The 16,301-nt window shown below is 50.1% G+C and overlaps 6 protein-coding genes across 6 annotated transcripts; 3 read left to right on the forward strand and 3 right to left on the reverse strand.

Annotated features, from left to right (window-relative positions):
- Nucleotides 1–372: 372 nt before the first annotated feature.
- BO79DRAFT_242799 (amino acid permease) lies at nt 373–2,372 on the forward strand (the record flags this gene model as incomplete). Its single annotated transcript, XM_025685233.1, has 4 exons — nt 373–628; nt 695–791; nt 844–2,166; nt 2,221–2,372. The coding sequence occupies 4 exons, from the start codon at nt 373–375 to the stop codon at nt 2,249–2,251; spliced, it is 1,707 nt and encodes a 568-aa protein (XP_025544086.1). The 3' UTR covers nt 2,252–2,372.
- Nucleotides 2,373–2,747: 375 nt separating this feature from the next.
- Nucleotides 2,748–4,208, forward strand: BO79DRAFT_206976 (uncharacterized protein). The gene has a single exon (XM_025682087.1). The coding sequence runs from the start codon at nt 3,038–3,040 to the stop codon at nt 3,971–3,973; it is 936 nt and encodes a 311-aa protein (XP_025544087.1). The 5' UTR covers nt 2,748–3,037; the 3' UTR covers nt 3,974–4,208.
- A 3,130-nt stretch (nt 4,209–7,338) lies between these two features.
- On the reverse strand, nt 7,339–8,019 carry BO79DRAFT_224756 (uncharacterized protein; the record flags this gene model as incomplete). Its single annotated transcript, XM_025683691.1, has 3 exons — nt 7,339–7,521; nt 7,643–7,933; nt 8,005–8,019. The coding sequence occupies 3 exons, from the start codon at nt 8,017–8,019 to the stop codon at nt 7,339–7,341; spliced, it is 489 nt and encodes a 162-aa protein (XP_025544088.1).
- A 1,440-nt stretch (nt 8,020–9,459) lies between these two features.
- On the reverse strand, nt 9,460–9,779 carry BO79DRAFT_206977 (uncharacterized protein). Its single transcript, XM_025682088.1, has one exon. It carries the CDS (start codon nt 9,642–9,644, stop codon nt 9,483–9,485), a length of 162 nt encoding a protein of 53 aa, XP_025544089.1. The 5' UTR covers nt 9,645–9,779; the 3' UTR covers nt 9,460–9,482.
- Nucleotides 9,780–10,495: 716 nt separating this feature from the next.
- Nucleotides 10,496–11,263, reverse strand: BO79DRAFT_272694 (uncharacterized protein; the record flags this gene model as incomplete). The annotated part of the gene is made up of 3 exons (XM_025687451.1): nt 10,496–11,078; nt 11,133–11,159; nt 11,191–11,263. The coding sequence occupies 3 exons, from the start codon at nt 11,261–11,263 to the stop codon at nt 10,687–10,689; spliced, it is 492 nt and encodes a 163-aa protein (XP_025544090.1). The 3' UTR covers nt 10,496–10,686.
- A 2,294-nt stretch (nt 11,264–13,557) lies between these two features.
- On the forward strand, nt 13,558–15,574 carry BO79DRAFT_44310 (C2H2 transcription factor). The gene is made up of 2 exons (XM_025689259.1): nt 13,558–14,430; nt 14,520–15,574. Exons 1-2 carry the CDS (start codon nt 13,650–13,652, stop codon nt 15,290–15,292), a joined length of 1,554 nt encoding a protein of 517 aa, XP_025544091.1. The 5' UTR covers nt 13,558–13,649; the 3' UTR covers nt 15,293–15,574.
- The last annotated feature ends 727 nt before the right edge of the window (nt 15,575–16,301 follow it).

Genomic DNA, 16,301 nt, shown 5'->3' on the forward strand with positions numbered 1-16,301 from the left:
CATTCCACCTATCTTACTCAAGGGTTTGGCTATCAGTATTAAGACTTTGCAGGACGGGACGTGTATTGTGCAGATAAGATGGCTGTCTTGATTTTCCGAAAGCCACTCATATATGTACTGGCGCATGACCCTGTCTGTCCCGCAGCCACTCTATGACTTATTTTCTAACCACCTGTGTCTTCCATACTTATACTGCTTGACATTTGTCTGAGAAGAACAAATGAAAGTTTGAGTCTGAGCTAGCAAACGCCGCATCTTTGCGTTGCTTGCTTTTTCTTCCGTCCACGTTACTTCCTGCCCCGCCGTTCCCACTCCCCAGCAGCAGCTTACTGTATACACATCACCTTTTTTTATATAAATGATTCATCCATAATGTCCGGTACGAGCAGCCATAAGGCTGTCTCCAAGGGAGCAGTGTTCGCGGATGTCGACCATGACCCCGTCACGACCATTCTGCCTCAGGGCGACGTCCCTTATACCGATCATGCGATGGATGCGGACGAGAGGGTCATCGTAGCCCTGGGGTACAAGCAAGAATTCAAACGCGAATTCTCGCTATGGACAACCTTCTGTGTCAGCTTTTCGGTGCTAGGATTGCTTCCATCATTTGCAAGCACAATATACTACGGTAGCTGTTCCTGGATCCATCAGTATGATGGGTAGGGCTGACTTTCACAAGGAATGGGCTATGCAGGTACAGCTGGTATGGTCTGGGGCTGGATCATCGCGATGGTTTTCATTCAATGCGTTGCCATGTCCATGGCTGAGCTATGTTCCGCAATGCCCACCAGGTAAGATTCTCCTGAGTTGCGTACTATACGAGTATAAAACTGACTTTGACAGTGGTGGCCTTTACTACGCCGCAGCGGTCCTTGCGCCTCCAAAGTATGGACCTTTTGCCGCTTGGATCACAGGATGGTCGAACTGGATTGGGCAGATCACCGCAGCACCATCTGTGGATTACGCGCTTTCTGCAATGATCCTCGCCGCTGCGTCGATACAGAACCCAGACTATGTCCCCACTAACTGGCAAGTTTATCTTCTAACGGTGCTCGTTCTCATGATCCATACGGCCATCAGCAGCATGCCCACTATATGGGTGGCTCGAGTCAATTCCTGGGGCTCAACATTCAACATCATCGCTCTCGTCATTACTCTCATCGCCATCCCTGCTGGGACTACGAATGAGCCCAAGTTTTCCTCGTCCAAGGACGTCTGGGGCACCATCACCAACCTCACCGATTTTCCCGATGGTGTTGCCGTTCTGATGACTTTTGTCGGGGTCATTTGGACCATGTCTGGCTACGACTCGCCCTTCCATCTAAGCGAGGAATGTTCCAATGCCAATGTCGCCTCGCCGCGTGCGATCGTAATGACCTCAGGGGCTGGTGGCTTAATGGGATGGTTCTTGCAGTTAGTCGTCGCTTACACTGTCACCGACATTGATGGAGTCATAAACTCGGACTTGGGCCAGCCCTGGGCCTCGTACTTGCTCCAGGTCGTGCCACGCAAGACTGCCCTGGCCATATTAGCCCTCACCATCATCAGCGGTTTCTCCATGGGCCAAGGCTGCATGGTGGCTGCCTCACGAGTAACCTACGCCTACGCACGAGATGACTGCTTCCCTTTATCCAAATACTGGAAAATGGTCAACAAGCGCACCCAAACCCCGGTCAATGCGGTGATCCTCAATGGCGTCCTGGGAATTCTCATGTGTCTGCTGGTTCTAGCCGGCGATGTAGCCATCGGGGCGTTGTTCTCCATTGGCGGCATCGCTCAGTTTGTCGCTTTTGCCATTCCCATCGCGATTCGGGTGTTCTTCGTTGGTCACCGGTTCCGTAAAGGTCCGTGGCATCTGGGCCCCTTTGGGCCCTGGATTGGAGGGATGGGTGTGGCATTTGTGCTTCTCATGGTGCCCGTGCTGTGTCTGCCCAGTGTCACGGGTTCTGATCTGACACCGGATCTGATGAATTGGACGTGTCTGGTCTGGGGAGCGCCAATGCTGGGGGTGACTATCTGGTGGGTTGTGGATGCGCACAAGTGGTTCACGGGACCAAAGGTCAATGTGGAGCACACAATTCACGCTGCGGATGCGGCTGTTATAGATGGCGTGGGAGCAGATGAAGACGTAGTGCAAGATGATGCGTCGAGCAAGGCATCTGCGAGGTAGTTGCCTCACTACACTGTTCAGATTACGTTCGTTCTAATGTTTGGCTACAGTCGTCCACAGACGCCGCATACAGTCTTGTAAATAATTCGGCATTGCGTCAATATACTGCTAAATTAGTATTATGTCTCCTGATCTCGTACGATCGAACGTATCCCAGTCGAAACAGTTACCCTTTATTTTGGTAAGAGCATTACGTCGGCGGAGACAGAAACTTTCCTTGCACTACTCCCTTGAGTAAAGGTTGTTGTTGTTTGTGGTGCAATGGGAGAAGATCGTTGTTCATCATCAGCAACCAATTCTCTTCTCCACAGCGAGGATCCACCCGCATTTAGGCCATAGAAGCCTCATATAGAATTCAGCCCTATTTATGGACCCTATCAGGGAACTAGTTTGGTTTCCGTGAGGATCTCCAGATATTTGCGGTTGTTACCATAGTCTATACAGTCTACGAAACAAGGAGCAGGGAAATGCCGACAACTCTTCGACAGAGCAATATAGCTTCAAGTATTTATACCTCAGTAGTTATATCCCACATCCAACATGGCATCTCGAGACTCTCGCTTCTAGGCTACTTCTCGCTATCTATAGACTCACCATGTCACGCCTCTTACTATTCACATTTCGCAAACTCCTCAACACCTTCATCTACACCGCGAGGAACGATCCACTACTCGCCAACGCCCATGAACTCTTCCAAGAGAGTCCCACCGAACCACCCCAAACTGTGCTAGAATTGACCTTGACCATTCTAGGAATGTCCCTCGACTTCATAGTAAGAAACCCAATGCCCACCCCTCGAAGACGAGCACATCCTAACAAGTGCCCATCACCATCATCTAGATCCGCTACATCATCGGCAACCTCGTAATGTCCCTCCTCATCCTCGAGACCATCGATAGCAACCCTCCCAACCCCAACAAGGACAAGGACAAGGACAAGGACGACAACACGAAATCACAACCAAAGCCTACTACCACCACCCGCAACCTTCTCCAAACCCTCACCACCCTCCACCGCGAAAAAGGACTTATATCCCTCATCAACGGCTTCCATTACACCATCTACTACAACCTGAGATACTTCATAGTAACAGGTATGCTCACATCGCCTATCGCACGCTTCCCTGAGCCTCTCGCACACATCATCGCCTCCGTCGCTCTCGCCGAATTCCATTTCTTCCGGACAGCAGGAGCTATCCTCCCTCCGGCTGAGCAGATGCGCTACGTGCCTCTTGGTCTCGATTATTATCGGTGGAATGCTCTTCTCCTGCCGACGCTGCTTTATGCCATTGCTGAGTCGATCATGATGTATGTGCCGGGATTACTCCTTGCTCCGGTTCGATTCGATGGTGTGCTGCTGCAGCCGGAGGACTTGACGGATGTGACTTCCCTCGTGAGATCTGATGTTCTTGTCGCGGGACTTATGCTCGTTGCTCAGGTTCTGGTTTTGTTCCCGGCGTATGTTGTGCTTGTTGTGGTGGAGGGGAGCTTGGTGCCGGGGGATTGTGAGACGTTGATCCCTTTGCCGGAGGAGGAGGGTGCGCGGGATAAGAAGATGGGGGATGGTGATGATCAGATTGTTTTATGGAAGGAGAATGAGGATGAGGGTGAGGAGTATCCAAAGCAGCAAGGCAGGCTCGTCAAAGACCTCTTCAGGTTACCGGGCCCGTTGCATGTGCTTGATGTGGTGGAGATGATTAGTGTGAGACAGTTGCTGTATTGTTTGGAGTTGCATGGGAAGATGTGTTTGTGTGTGGTGGGGGTTGCTGTGGTGGTGCAGTCGGTGGTGTATTTGGTGTCGTAGGAGGTTAATTCCTCTAGTTCAGGTTTTGTTTGACCTATCTAGTTGATGTTGGCAAGTTCTGGTGTTGGGTTGCTTTTTGGTGCTGAACCCGCGAACAGAATGCTGTCTTTTCCAGATGTAGATTTCAAGATAAAGCAGTATTGTGATCTCGTGAGAGGGCAATGAGGGTGCAAATAGATATGGAGAGTATAGACAGAGTTATGCATGAAAGATAAAAAGCAGCAGGGGATTTCTTTCCCTTGACTGCGAATCTATGATAAATTTTGACCTTCCTAGATATTGGCTATCATTACTGTGGTGATTTATAAGAACATGCGTTTGCTCTTTCGTATAATAAGACTAGACAGTTCTCGTGGTTTCCCCTCTCTCTCTTTATCATCAACCATATCTGCAGTACTTTCTATACCCGACCAATCAGTTGAGAAACAGCAGTAGTAGTAGTAGTAGCTAATAAAAATCCCAAATTATATCATTAGAGTGATTTATCTATAGGACTAGTGGTAGAAGTGTTGCAGAGCTTTCAGCGGCGTCTAATGATGGTGCTACTATGTCGCTACTAGGCCCTAAGAAAATCAGTATGAACCACATCAAGAGTAATAGGGATACATGCTAAGTCTTTTTTGATCGAATAATGCAATATAGAAACAATTCTCTCGAGAGGATCTCAATTGTATACTATTATAAAACTAGTACTACCAGTGATTCAATTGCAGTGTGTATATCATCATGATATTGAGGTGAAACCCACTCAACCCGAACATCTATATATAACTTAGTTCCAACCACCACCACATCCGATGAATCCAGCAGAGACAAACCACTCGTTCCCTCCACCACCCTAAGCATATTAATTCAACATCACTATGCCATTCGAAATTATCCTTCCCATAACAATCACTCAACCATGGTATCCAAGTATTTACCCCCCTTTGTATCTATCTACTCCCTAGTCACACCACACCTAAAACCATACCACACTTAGCAATAGCACCACTTAACCTAAGTTATACTCCATCAGCAAGCATAATCCCTACTGTACTACCTACTTACCCGATCCACACACATACACGCCAGCCGCGCGACCACAAAACCCTATCCATTCATCCATCCATCCATCTCCACTACTCCTCCCCTCCCCCGATCGAACGAATGACTTCCCTTCCCGTCTTTGTCTCTTACCCTGCAACCTTTGACGCGGGATTTCGCGGGCGTGCGGGCCAGAGGGGTCATTAAATTTCCTGCAGCTACGCAGGTTGCAGTAGTATGTGTCTAGATTGTCTATCTAGTATGTATGGAGTGGATGGATGGATAGGTAGTGGGTAGTAGGGCTGGGATGTATCCATTATGTTTATCTATCTATCTATCTATTTGTATAGTCAAGTCTATGTATCTATTCAATGTGTTTCAAAACCACATGTTGGTTTGTATGTAGTTTCATAGTAGACTGGCTTGGTTGGTTGGTATTTATTTAGGTAGGTAGGTAAGTAGTAGTTGATAGCCCATGATATTCCATTTTTTTGTAATTATATTAATTATATTTTTTTTTCTATACGTAGACGATAGTCTTCACCGACTTTTAACAACTTATTTTCGAGAGCTGCTATGAAGTAGGCAAGTAGTTGCCTATCGTATCGGCAAAATGTCCCAGTGGTGTGTAAAATTACTGCCGACAAATTTTGTCGAGCATTCTTGGGTCAAATGTCTAGCTAATTCTTCAGCAGCTTGGCTGGTATGCTCTTCCGTCGGATGTTAACCCATGTTGAGATGGACTTGCATTGACTATATGGTGTAGCTTGTAACTTTATCTTTGCTTGAGACCCAAAGTCAGCGCCGAGAGAAAAGGAAGAGCACGAGTGGTAACTCCGTAGTCAGTAGGTAAAATTGAGTAGCGGGCTGAGGTGGGTTTGGGCTGGGGGGGAAATTGATTGACAGGGGGAAGAAGGAAGAGAGGGGAGGTTGGTGGTGCTTGGCAATTAGTGTCCGTTATTCCGGTGTCCCGCCTGAGGCAGGCCCTCCAACTCGCTAGTTGTTTAGTGGGTTAGTTTGGTTGATTGCCTGGGGCTGACCCTCTTGTTGCGGTATTATTCTACTTTTTGCATTATCAGCTCTTGTGCCTCGGCAGCCGATGATGGTGATATTCTTGTCTGCTGCTGCTGCTGTTGCTAGCGGGTTAACCTTGGTGGTAATCATATAATGACAGAATTAATGCTGTAATAATAATAACCGACATCTAAAGGAAGGATAAAATCAGCTTACCTCTCATTTTTTTACCGTTTCTTTCCTGTCTCAGACCGTGGAAGATGCCTATTGGGGAAAGTCATAACAGTCCTTTTCCAGCCTAGGAAGAAATTATAATCTGCCATATAGACTAGGCAGATAAACCTGGCTGTCTCACAATGAAATCCCAGTCCGCGTGGCTGCTTGTCGGCCTGTCGCCGGTGGCAAAAGTCTTATACACGACAACAGACGAGCGGGACGGACTCGCCTTTCTAGTCCCATACGGGGGTGGGAGAGGCCATCGAGTAGATCATGGATACCTCAACTCCAGGTTCTCCCCCTTTCCCCTCAGCGTCCCCTCCTCCTCCTCCTTTCCCTTAGTTTCTCCTCCATGCTCCGTAGTGCGGACATACCCCTGCAGCTTTAGTGAGAGGGGGTTCGTCGTTTATCTGATCACGCCTCAGGCAGCCACATACTCTATCTGAAATGAAAGTTGTATGGTGGTCTCCGGTGACGGCGTTACGCTCAACGAACTCTAATCCTACTAATCAGGCCATTCTCACCATAGCCACCCGGATTGCACTCCGGCTGCCCTGGTAGCATTTGATACGGTTGAACATATCACACTCGCCGGATCATACATGCGCGTCAAACCAGTCGGAAACATCATGACGCGGCCCTGGTAGATACATCCCGTATCCCAAGGATCCGCCATCGTATCATTCAGAGACCTCAACAGGGACCATGCGGTTTTGTTGCCATGGCCCATAGTCGGATCCAAGACCATGGTTCGATGGCTACCTTCGGATCGACGACCAGTGTCAGTGCCGCCCATGTCCGACTGGGTACATTGCTCGATCGAACGAGTCCTCCCCCCCAGTTATGCATGACCCTAGTCCGGGTGGCTGGCGAATAGATAGAGCAACTGTTGCAAGCGCCAACGATGCCCGTCAAGTGTGGGATAGCCTGTAGCTGCAATAACATCCCAATTAACTAATTACTAGCTGCGCTTACACTCCTGCCAACTCGGGCAGTAGTATGCTTATGATATTGTACGTTGATAGCCATTGTTCTGTGTGGTCCCAATTTTTAGACATAAGCGAGCCGGTGTAGATGTCTCGAAGGATGTGTAGTATCTACCCAGCCACCTACTGGGTAACTGGAGATGTATCTGATCGAATAGAAAAAAAGTAATGATGGCGGCGGCAGCAGAAGCGACAGCACTCCGGGCGGGAGAGCGGGAGAGAGGACGAGCGGGCTGGCTGGCTGACTCGCAGCGTCAGGCACATGACCATGATTACCTCACCCATGCGATCCAGATCAAACGCTAACTGCTCTGTACACTCCCAGTCAGAGTAAGTTACTTTGTCACTAACTCAAACAGGCGAGCGATGAGGGGAGAGGGGAAAAGCCTAAGCAGCTCAGGCTCAGGCCACACAGCACACAATACACACACCGAACAACAACCAACAAAATGTGCATCGCAAGAGCGTCCGGTCCGCTTGGCATCAAGTGGAATGAGGTGAGTGGCGTTCTCGCCTCGCTCAACATTTTCGCTGTGATTGGATCGCACGCGAGGTCTGAAACTGAGCCGATCCAGACTTGAGCTTCGGCATTACTCCGGTCATGCCCGGAAAAACCACCCTGGCAGGGTAAAAGTGCCGAGGAAGTATCCGGCCGACTCTGAGCGTCCCGGATTCGGCGGGAAGATCTGCATGCGGTCGTTTTGAGTTCTTTTCTGCTCTGTAGGACCCGTAGGGATGCTTTTCGTCGAGGGGCTAAGGACTTTAGCGCTGCTGAACTAGTCCACGTACGGAGTTTAGTGGCATTATATCACTATTATGTTATTATCATGGCGCCTGTTGGTTTTCATTGTTCAGAGATTGGACTCGGACCAGCCACGCTGCGCGCTTGTGCCTGCTTATCCCTGCCACGTAGATAGTACGGAGTACACGGTAGAGATTCTATCGATCTGTTGTGGTGAATGTACTTTCGGGCCTGCACACAGTCCTTTTGTTAAGGGCGGCGGTGTCCGGAGGATCTATATATGGAACTCGACGCAATTTGATGTAGGTACGTGTCGGTACGAAGTAGTAATCGACATCACATATACTAGGCGCTTGGCTACTTTTGCAGCCGGGTAGAACTCCGTACCCAGTAGCAGTGAATACCAAGCCCGAATAGTTCCTTTCGTGCCTGACACAGTATGGTGGGCGGAGAATGGCGGACAGCATTATGCCTACCTACTGTGTACTCCCTGGTCCAACTAGTCCGCAAGTGTCTCACAAGCGAGGCCAAGCTTTAGGACGATAGCAGACTGGCGGCGATCGGTCGGACAATTTCTCGTTGAGCCATGCCGTTAAGCACCTGGTTTAACCTCTGGCTATGCGCTGCCTAAGGACCAACAGCGTCTAGTGCGCCTTCTCTCGTACGACAAACCAGTGTGTGGACTGGGTCTTTCTCGAGATCTCCCACACCGCCTTGCTTGGTGTCTCCGTAGAAGTTTCCATGAGCGGGCCATCGGCTTCGTTGGTGGAGTCCGGTGGCCGTGATCGGACCGCCACATTGGGCGAGGTGCAGGGTAGTACCGGGAGGCTACCACTGGATGCATCATGTTGGTCTTACCGTGTCCGGGAAGGCGTCTCGCAGTGGTGCTGACCGGCGTGAGAACTGCGGGCGCCTGTTCCTTGGAACGCCAGCGTAAGTGGCAAGTCGGGCGAGATGTTGCAGAACCATCATCCACCGGCTTAAGAGCAAGCGCTAGTCTAGCTGATTATTATTTGTGGTTGAGCGATATATCCGGTCGCTAAGGCGAGGATGGGGACCGACAACACCTAACAATATGACAGACAAATAATGAATTTAGTATATGGGGGAGATACCAGGTTAGCTGTGCGAATTCCATCCAGCCGAGCGCAGATTGCAAGATTACTTAGTTTTCGTTCCGCACACATTAGTAATACTAATACCGGGTTGGTAAGATAGTCGGTAGGTATTGGATGGTACGGGGGGTGTATGACGGCATGTTTCCTTCACGCTCCCGTAGTGCTCCGTGGCCACGAGCGCGAGGCACTCATCCGAATGTAGTTAATGTTATCCCTCTTGAGAAAGAAAGAAGGCAAAATAGGCTTCCGCATTTGCAAGCTGACGGAACTCTCCTCCGCGCAATTCCGCCATGCATCGTCAATTTCGCTTTTCACAGTACAACTCCATACTGGACTGCGTACTGCAGTAAGCCTCTTCTGAGTTTATGAATCGCTGCATGCTGTGTGACCCCTGCCGGGTGGTCAGATCAGATAGCTCCGGATATAATACGGAGAAGCAAGTGCAGCGATTCCACTCGCCCGCCTAAGCCAGAGGTCAAGGTCCACAATCGAAGCGGGAGAAGCTCCCAGCGAAAATCTCCTGGTGGAGAACAGCCGCAGTCTTGAAGTCTAAAAGAGGGACCCATCATGATGAAGAATCGTTGATCTGAGGAATGATTTGTAGCTTAACAGCCATAAAAATCGAATCGTCCTGTTCGCTGCTCTGATGTCCCCTTCCGGAACTCGAGATTGAACGCCAGCAGCGATTGCAGGAATGTGTTGATTATGATCCATCATACCTCCGGTCGAAAGTGGCAAGGATACGCAGCGCCGAACCACGGGTTACGCCTGGAAAATGTGGTATTACTCGGCCCTCCGAAATCACAATTTCCAAGGCGTAATCAAGCTGTTAGGGGTGGCACACTGGCATGGATGGAACAAGGTGCGTGGCCTCCTCGACTTGCCAATTGGCCGGATTTCCTGCCACTCCCCGAAACGCAAAAGTACCACGCTTGCGGCCTGCAGTCTAGAAGCTCCATGCAGCCGGTATATACCTGAGGCGTTCAATCAATGGTCGGAGCCCTGCCGGTGGTGTGTGTCTTCGCGCTGAACATCACTTGTCCTTAGGCGTGGGATTTTCATTGCCAGGAGACTTGGAGGGTAGCCTGAGTGATCTGAACGCCGAACCTGTAATCTCAGGATGTCTCAGGAGGCACGCACACACCCATACCCTGCTTCGCGAGCCCGTCCATCGCAGCTTACGCAAGTCCGAAATAATCCCTAGTTCGCAAAAGCAAACCGAGCGCATGATATGAGTAATAGATGCAGGCTCAGCCGTTGAGTCGTTGCTTGTGACACCACCGTTAGACTAAATCCTGTCACTTCTTAATAGAGACCGTAGGAAGTGATTAATAGACAAAGATACAAAACAATGGGTAGCATAGTGCTATGGCTGCATGGGAGTTGTAGCCCGCGGCAAGAGACACTTAAAAGATGTGAACCACTATCAACTCTAAAGAAAGGTACCTGACTGCTGCGGACAACCCGCAGTTGATATAAATACCGGTAATGGGGAAGTACAGGATGGAAGGCCCCATAAGGATCCCCATCGGATGTCACACATTATGGAGTATTGATGGAGTATATACTTCTAAAATCGAGATTGACAGCCGTGGAGTAGAGTGGGCAACTCTACCATTGTTCCCAGCCGTGAAGCTCAGGTCCAAGCCAGGATGCCACTCCACTTCGAACAAAGATATCGCATTGATAAGGTTTCCTGCCCCTACCTAACTCATGTGGGATTGTGGATGTGCCATGAGGACTGAGCGCCCCAAGGAGCCAATATCGAGCAAGCGGGCCTGTCAACTGCGGAGAAGGGATGCAGAACTCCATCCGCCTCATGACATCAAGCATACTACAAAGTAGTACTCCGTAGAAGAACCCTTCTATCTCCAACATGATGAGAGATCCCAGAGTTCGTCGAGAGACTTTGCTGCACCCAGGCCAATATGTTGACTCAGTGATTTGTCCAAGCTCAAAAGGGCAGTCGAACGCGACCGGACGGAGCACTGCCTGCCCACTAACTAATTCCTACTAGTAGTAGTTCGAGTATGTACCGAAACAGGGACGTTACTTACTGCTTTGTACCGGCGGTAGGCATGCATCTATGAAGTATGTAACTACAGGGATACTTACGAGATTCACTAAGCTTTCGAGACCAAAGCTCCGGCTTTACGCTTTGTCGGAATCTCAATCTTACGGCGGGCATGCAGTCTTAGACCTCCCGCCCCTCCATGACTTCCCACCCCCTCATCACCAGGAGAACTGATTTGCTATGTTGCTGCTGTATCTACATAGTACCTGCTACTCTTCTTTGATCCTTCCACCCGGTCTGGTGCCTTGGTAGTCCTCTTAAGTCCTGAAGTTCGGCCCTGGCCCTTCTTCTCCCGGGGTGTTCAAAACCAACAGGTGTAAAATTACGGTCTTCGTTGCGATGGGTTGTAACGATCGAGACGCGGACATCGAACTGTCCGACTCCGTTCTGGATAGTTCAAAATATTCCTTCCTCGACCATATTCTCATAACTACGTAGGCAAATATAATAGAATTAACTCTTCGTTATGCTTGACGCTTGGCCTAGAACAGTTCATGCGTTTCTCCGCTTGCGTCCGCGCAGTCTCTGGTGCGATGTGATTGGTAGGCTTTCAGGCCGGTAACAACAAGTTCCTGCCAGGTATCTTTCCCGTGGCTGTCCGCGGCGAGGATACGATCGAGTACATCGGGGTCTGTCTTTCGGTACACGCCCGATGTGTCTCCCATCCGAACCAATCTGTGACACAGAGGAAGCCTGACCAAGAAATCCGAATAATTAAAATACATTATGCGATGAACGAACTAGCCAACCAGCATCGTCGATCGAAATAGCGCCTTCAACAATTTTCCCCTGCTTGCCGCTGGTGCCAACCAAAATCGACTGGTTGCTCTGCTGAGGGCTTTCCTTACCCTTCCGGTGTCTACATTTCGGAAAAGACTCTGATTGTTGAGCCGATCTTGCCGTCTCTTGGGCGGCAGAAAGTTTACAGAACCGTTCCTCTTCTCGTGGTTTAGAATTCCCAGTGCCAAAGGCACTGCTGAAGTCTACCGAAGCACGCAGATCTTGGTTAACGTTTTCAACATCGTTGTACCCAAAAGGTAAAGCGACCAGGAGGAAACACAAAAGTAGGATAGTCTAGTTTGCAGAGAAAATGCAGACCTTGTTCGGCTCTTGACTGGGTTTCGGAAACCGGACGAGGCACGAATCAGGTCAACGGCAACCAGTAACCGTCCCAAACGTTGGGTGCTGACTGAGTAGAAAACGATGCTAATAAAATCATAAAAATAACTAATATTTTCCGTTATAATTTTTTTTTTTTTTTTTAATAGCATTTTCCCTTTTATCCCATATTTTCTTTTTTTTACTTACATTTTTTTTTTCTCTTCATCCTTTACGGTTGTCGCCTCCCAGAGTTACGATCGTCACCGCCAATCCCCAGTTAACCTTCAATTAGTCGTGATTTCTTTCCCTCTTCCACTTTTTTCCTTCTTTGCCTTTAGTAGTAGTTTAGTGTGTCAGTTTTCGCTCTTCCGATACTGACGATTTTTTTTTTCCCCTAACATTTTTTTTTTTTTTTTTTCCCTCCTTCACCCACTTAACTTTGTGCCGCCGCCGCCGTTCGTCGCCCCCCCTTCCACCCCCCCCTCCTCCTCCCTCCATTCCCGTGACTACCCTAGGGACGGCTACCTTGGGTGTTCCCTCTTGGAACAAATTTTCCTAAGCTTTTTTTATTTTATTCTATTTTATTTTATCATTCTTTTTCGTTTTCTTTTTTTGCCCTCTTGTTCTACCCTCCCCCCCTTACTTTTCACTCTTCCTTCGCCCTGTCTCCGCATCTATACGCGTTGTCCCTGGCAGTTGTGATCTTCCCATCAGAGTCATCCTGGTCAATTTCGCGCGCATTGTTGACGCGAAGCAAAAATTGGCTAGCGAAATTTCCCTCTAGCACTGCTGATTGTGTTAGACCCACTTACACGCCGCCTCCCTGGTGGATCAGAACCATTGACTGTTTTGACAACGTGCGGATAGTGAGAAGTTCCCACACAACTCGAGTTTCTGGTGGGTGACCGTGGGGAATTCAGATTAAGCATCTCGACCTCTTTCCTGACCTCTTTTCTGCAGTGGAGTCGAACTTGATCCTGCACGTCTATCGTCGACCTTGAGGATCCTTGAGCGTCGATTTGCTTATCGAACCTACCTCTTCCGCGAATCTCATCGTCAATTCTCCGCATCAGGTGGGAGGATTGTTCATTTGTCGGAACGAGCAAAGGAAAAAAAAAGGAACCAGAAGTCACAATCGAAGAGAAGCGAGCACACAACTCCGGACTGGAGAATTTTGCGAGCGAAACGCGATCAGGATTTGAACAAGGTGGCATTGGCAGTCTTTTCGCATCCACGGAGCACTGCCTTGGTCGCAAGACACATCCTACGAAAAGGTTTTCTCGCCCTGCGATCAATGATCGAGATATCGTGAAATCTCCTTTCGCCAGTCTCTTACCCCAATTCTCTTCTCCTCCCTCCTTCCCCTCCTTCCGTGTTTGAAAGCCTCTCCGCGTTCAAGATGGATCCCAGATCTCATCCTTCACGGCCCCCATCCACCAGCCTACCCCAGGGCTCCACGCCTTTGTCCTCGACACCCATCTCGAGCATGCCCATGCCTCAGTACACCATGCAGCCTCAATACCCTGTGTCCCAGCCGCATACTCTTCCCCCGCTGCAGCCTCATCACAGTCAATCCCCTGCCCCTCACTCCTACATGGGCCAGCCGTACCGGCCGGATCTGTCGAGGTATCCCGCATCTACTCACGATGTCTACGCGTCTTCCGCGGCTCCTATCATGCCTCACACCACCGTGGGTAGCCTGCCTCCCTCGTCGTTCCTGTCCCACCCCAATCCGCAGGCTCAACCCCAGCCGTCGCAAGCCTACCCTCCGCCTCATAGCGTGCTGCCTCCCGCGTCCAGCGCGCAGACTTATCCCCAGCCGATTGCGCCGGCGCCTCCGCGTGACCGTCGCTCGGACTTCTCCGGCCTTCCGTCTGGTGCTTTCAGCTACTCCGATAACAAGGGATCGCCTTGGATGAACCCCGACCCTGTTGCAGGTGCAAACGGTGCTCCCCCGTATGCTGCGAAGGAACCACCTAGGACACAGGTTGTTGGGTCGCAGGGCCGCCGCGGAATTCTGCCGAGCGTTCCGGGACGCGCGACTCCCGTCACGAACGGTGTCAATGGTACCGCGAAGAACACTACTATTCCGGCCAAGGATGCGGATGGAAAGTTCCCTTGCCCGCACTGTAACAAGACTTATCTTCATGCGAAGCATCTGAAGCGCCATTTGCTCAGACGTGAGTGCCCCTCTTTCCATTTGTATAATATGATAGCGCATGGCGGGGATCGAATTGTTCCGATGACTAATCTATGTTTTCTTCGGTAGACACTGGAGACCGTCCGTACATGTGTGTGCTCTGCAAGGATACCTTCTCTCGCAGTGATATCCTCAAGCGCCACTTCCAGAAGTGCTCGTTGCGCCGCGGTAACCCTACTGGGGCGACTCACCTGTCGCACCCTCAGGCACACTTGAAGCGGTCTCAAGCTGCGCAAAACGCCGTTAAACCCGTTCAGGATGAAGTCAATACGACCGTCCCGCATCCCAACGGTATGCCGGGTGCTACGTATGGCGAGGCGCCCGTGAACGGCAATGGCATGGCTCCCGGTCGCCCCGGATATCCGGAACAGCAGCCTTTGGGATTCTCCATGCCTTCCGTCAATGGGATGAACCGCGGTCAGCCCGAAGACGCGTTCCCCGGCGGACAGCCCCACCAGCGTGGACCTTGGCTTGCTGCTCCCAAGCAGAACCCATACATGGTGCAGCCTGGCGCAGATGCAAATGGCCAGCAGCTGAATGTTGATCGTCCTCCTATTGAGCAGGTAAAGCCCCCGGTTGTTCAAGACCCTAAACGTCCTGTCATGCCTGGACCTCCCAATCACGCTGGCGAAATTGACTGGACTTCGATGTTTCAGCCCGGAGCGTCCGACGGTTACATCAATCCCGTCTTCCCCCAGACCATGGCGTCCGGCCAGGAGCCTATCCACGCTCACGTCGATACCGAACGCAAGTTTTACCCCACCACCACCGCTGGTCCCCAGGAGGGTGGGATGAACGGTCTCTACCTGGCTTCGACCACGTTGAGTGGCGACGGTAAGTGAAGGAGTCCCGGAACTCAACTCCTGCCCCTGCATATGGATGACGGCATGCTAATCCCCGGATCCCAGGTACTGTCCAGCCTGCTAGGCAATAGTGGTGACTTGGAAGTGGATGTCTTGAGCTGACCACGTTGAGCTTGATGTGTATAACGTCAAGGGAGACGGAGCACTGCGGCCATAACGAACGGTTACAAATTGTCTTACTAACTGGGTTACGTTGTCAAACGATGTTATGCATCAGTCTAGCGATGTCTTGCAATGCTAGTCATTTGTCTGGGAGTATCTATGGGGACGCTTCTCCGATCATGCTGATGATGCTCTTACACAAGGGTTTACATGCTATGCGGTTTGGTGCCTTATCAGCCTCCTGGATCATGCGCATGAATCCAGCCTGGAAAGCCACATGAATGATTATCGAGGGTTATCCCTATAAAAGAAAAAAATATGAACCGGAAAATGGAAGGGAAGAAAAAAAAATACAGATAGAAAAAAGCTCGTTTCGGCCACCGACTCCGCGCAGCGCGCCACAGCGTTGGTCTAGATTACAGCATCCGGATTACTCATTGTTATGAAAACGTCTTCTTTTGTCCTACTGGGTTATCTGGTCGTCCATTGTTTATTTGAAAAATCTTGTGAGCATTTTCTACGGCGAGTGCAGATTTGCGGTGATTCTGGACCTGTTTTGTTTTGTTTCCATCCATTATGAGTGGGTTGATGGGATGGTGTGTGTGGTTTTTTAACTGGCGTCCAATCATAGACTTGGGCATGTGTTTGATTTTTGTTGCGTCAAGGGCTCTCTCATCTTAACGAGTCATCAAAAGATTTCTTGCGGGGAAGGCTTCCGTCCACTCTTCGTTTCGCGTTGCATGTTCCCTTTTCCTGTTCAAATTCGAGCTGCACGGAGGGTTGAGTGTGTTCGGGATTTGTTGCATAACCGTCACGGCCGTTTCCTATCCGCATGTTGTCTTCCAGTCGACCATATAAGTACATACTGTGTGTCCGATGGAGGGCA

This window comes from Aspergillus costaricaensis, assembly GCF_003184835.1.
Source record: "Aspergillus costaricaensis CBS 115574 unplaced genomic scaffold BO79scaffold_3, whole genome shotgun sequence".
NCBI classification, from domain to species: domain Eukaryota; kingdom Fungi; phylum Ascomycota; class Eurotiomycetes; order Eurotiales; family Aspergillaceae; genus Aspergillus; species Aspergillus costaricensis.

What these genes read in the sequence shown, in the direction of transcription:
- BO79DRAFT_206976 (XM_025682087.1), top strand. Translation starts at nt 3,038, where the DNA reads ATGTCCCTCCTCATCCTCGAGACCATCGATAGCAACCCTCCCAACCCC.
- BO79DRAFT_206977 (XM_025682088.1), bottom strand. Translation starts at nt 9,644, where the DNA reads ATGATGGGTCCCTCTTTTAGACTTCAAGACTGCGGCTGTTCTCCACCA.
- BO79DRAFT_44310 (XM_025689259.1), top strand. Translation starts at nt 13,650, where the DNA reads ATGGATCCCAGATCTCATCCTTCACGGCCCCCATCCACCAGCCTACCC. An exon ending in GAAGCGCCATTTGCTCAGAC is followed by an intron (nt 14,431 to 14,519) that starts GTGAGTGCCCCT and finishes TTTCTTCGGTAG; the next exon opens with ACACTGGAGACCGTCCGTAC.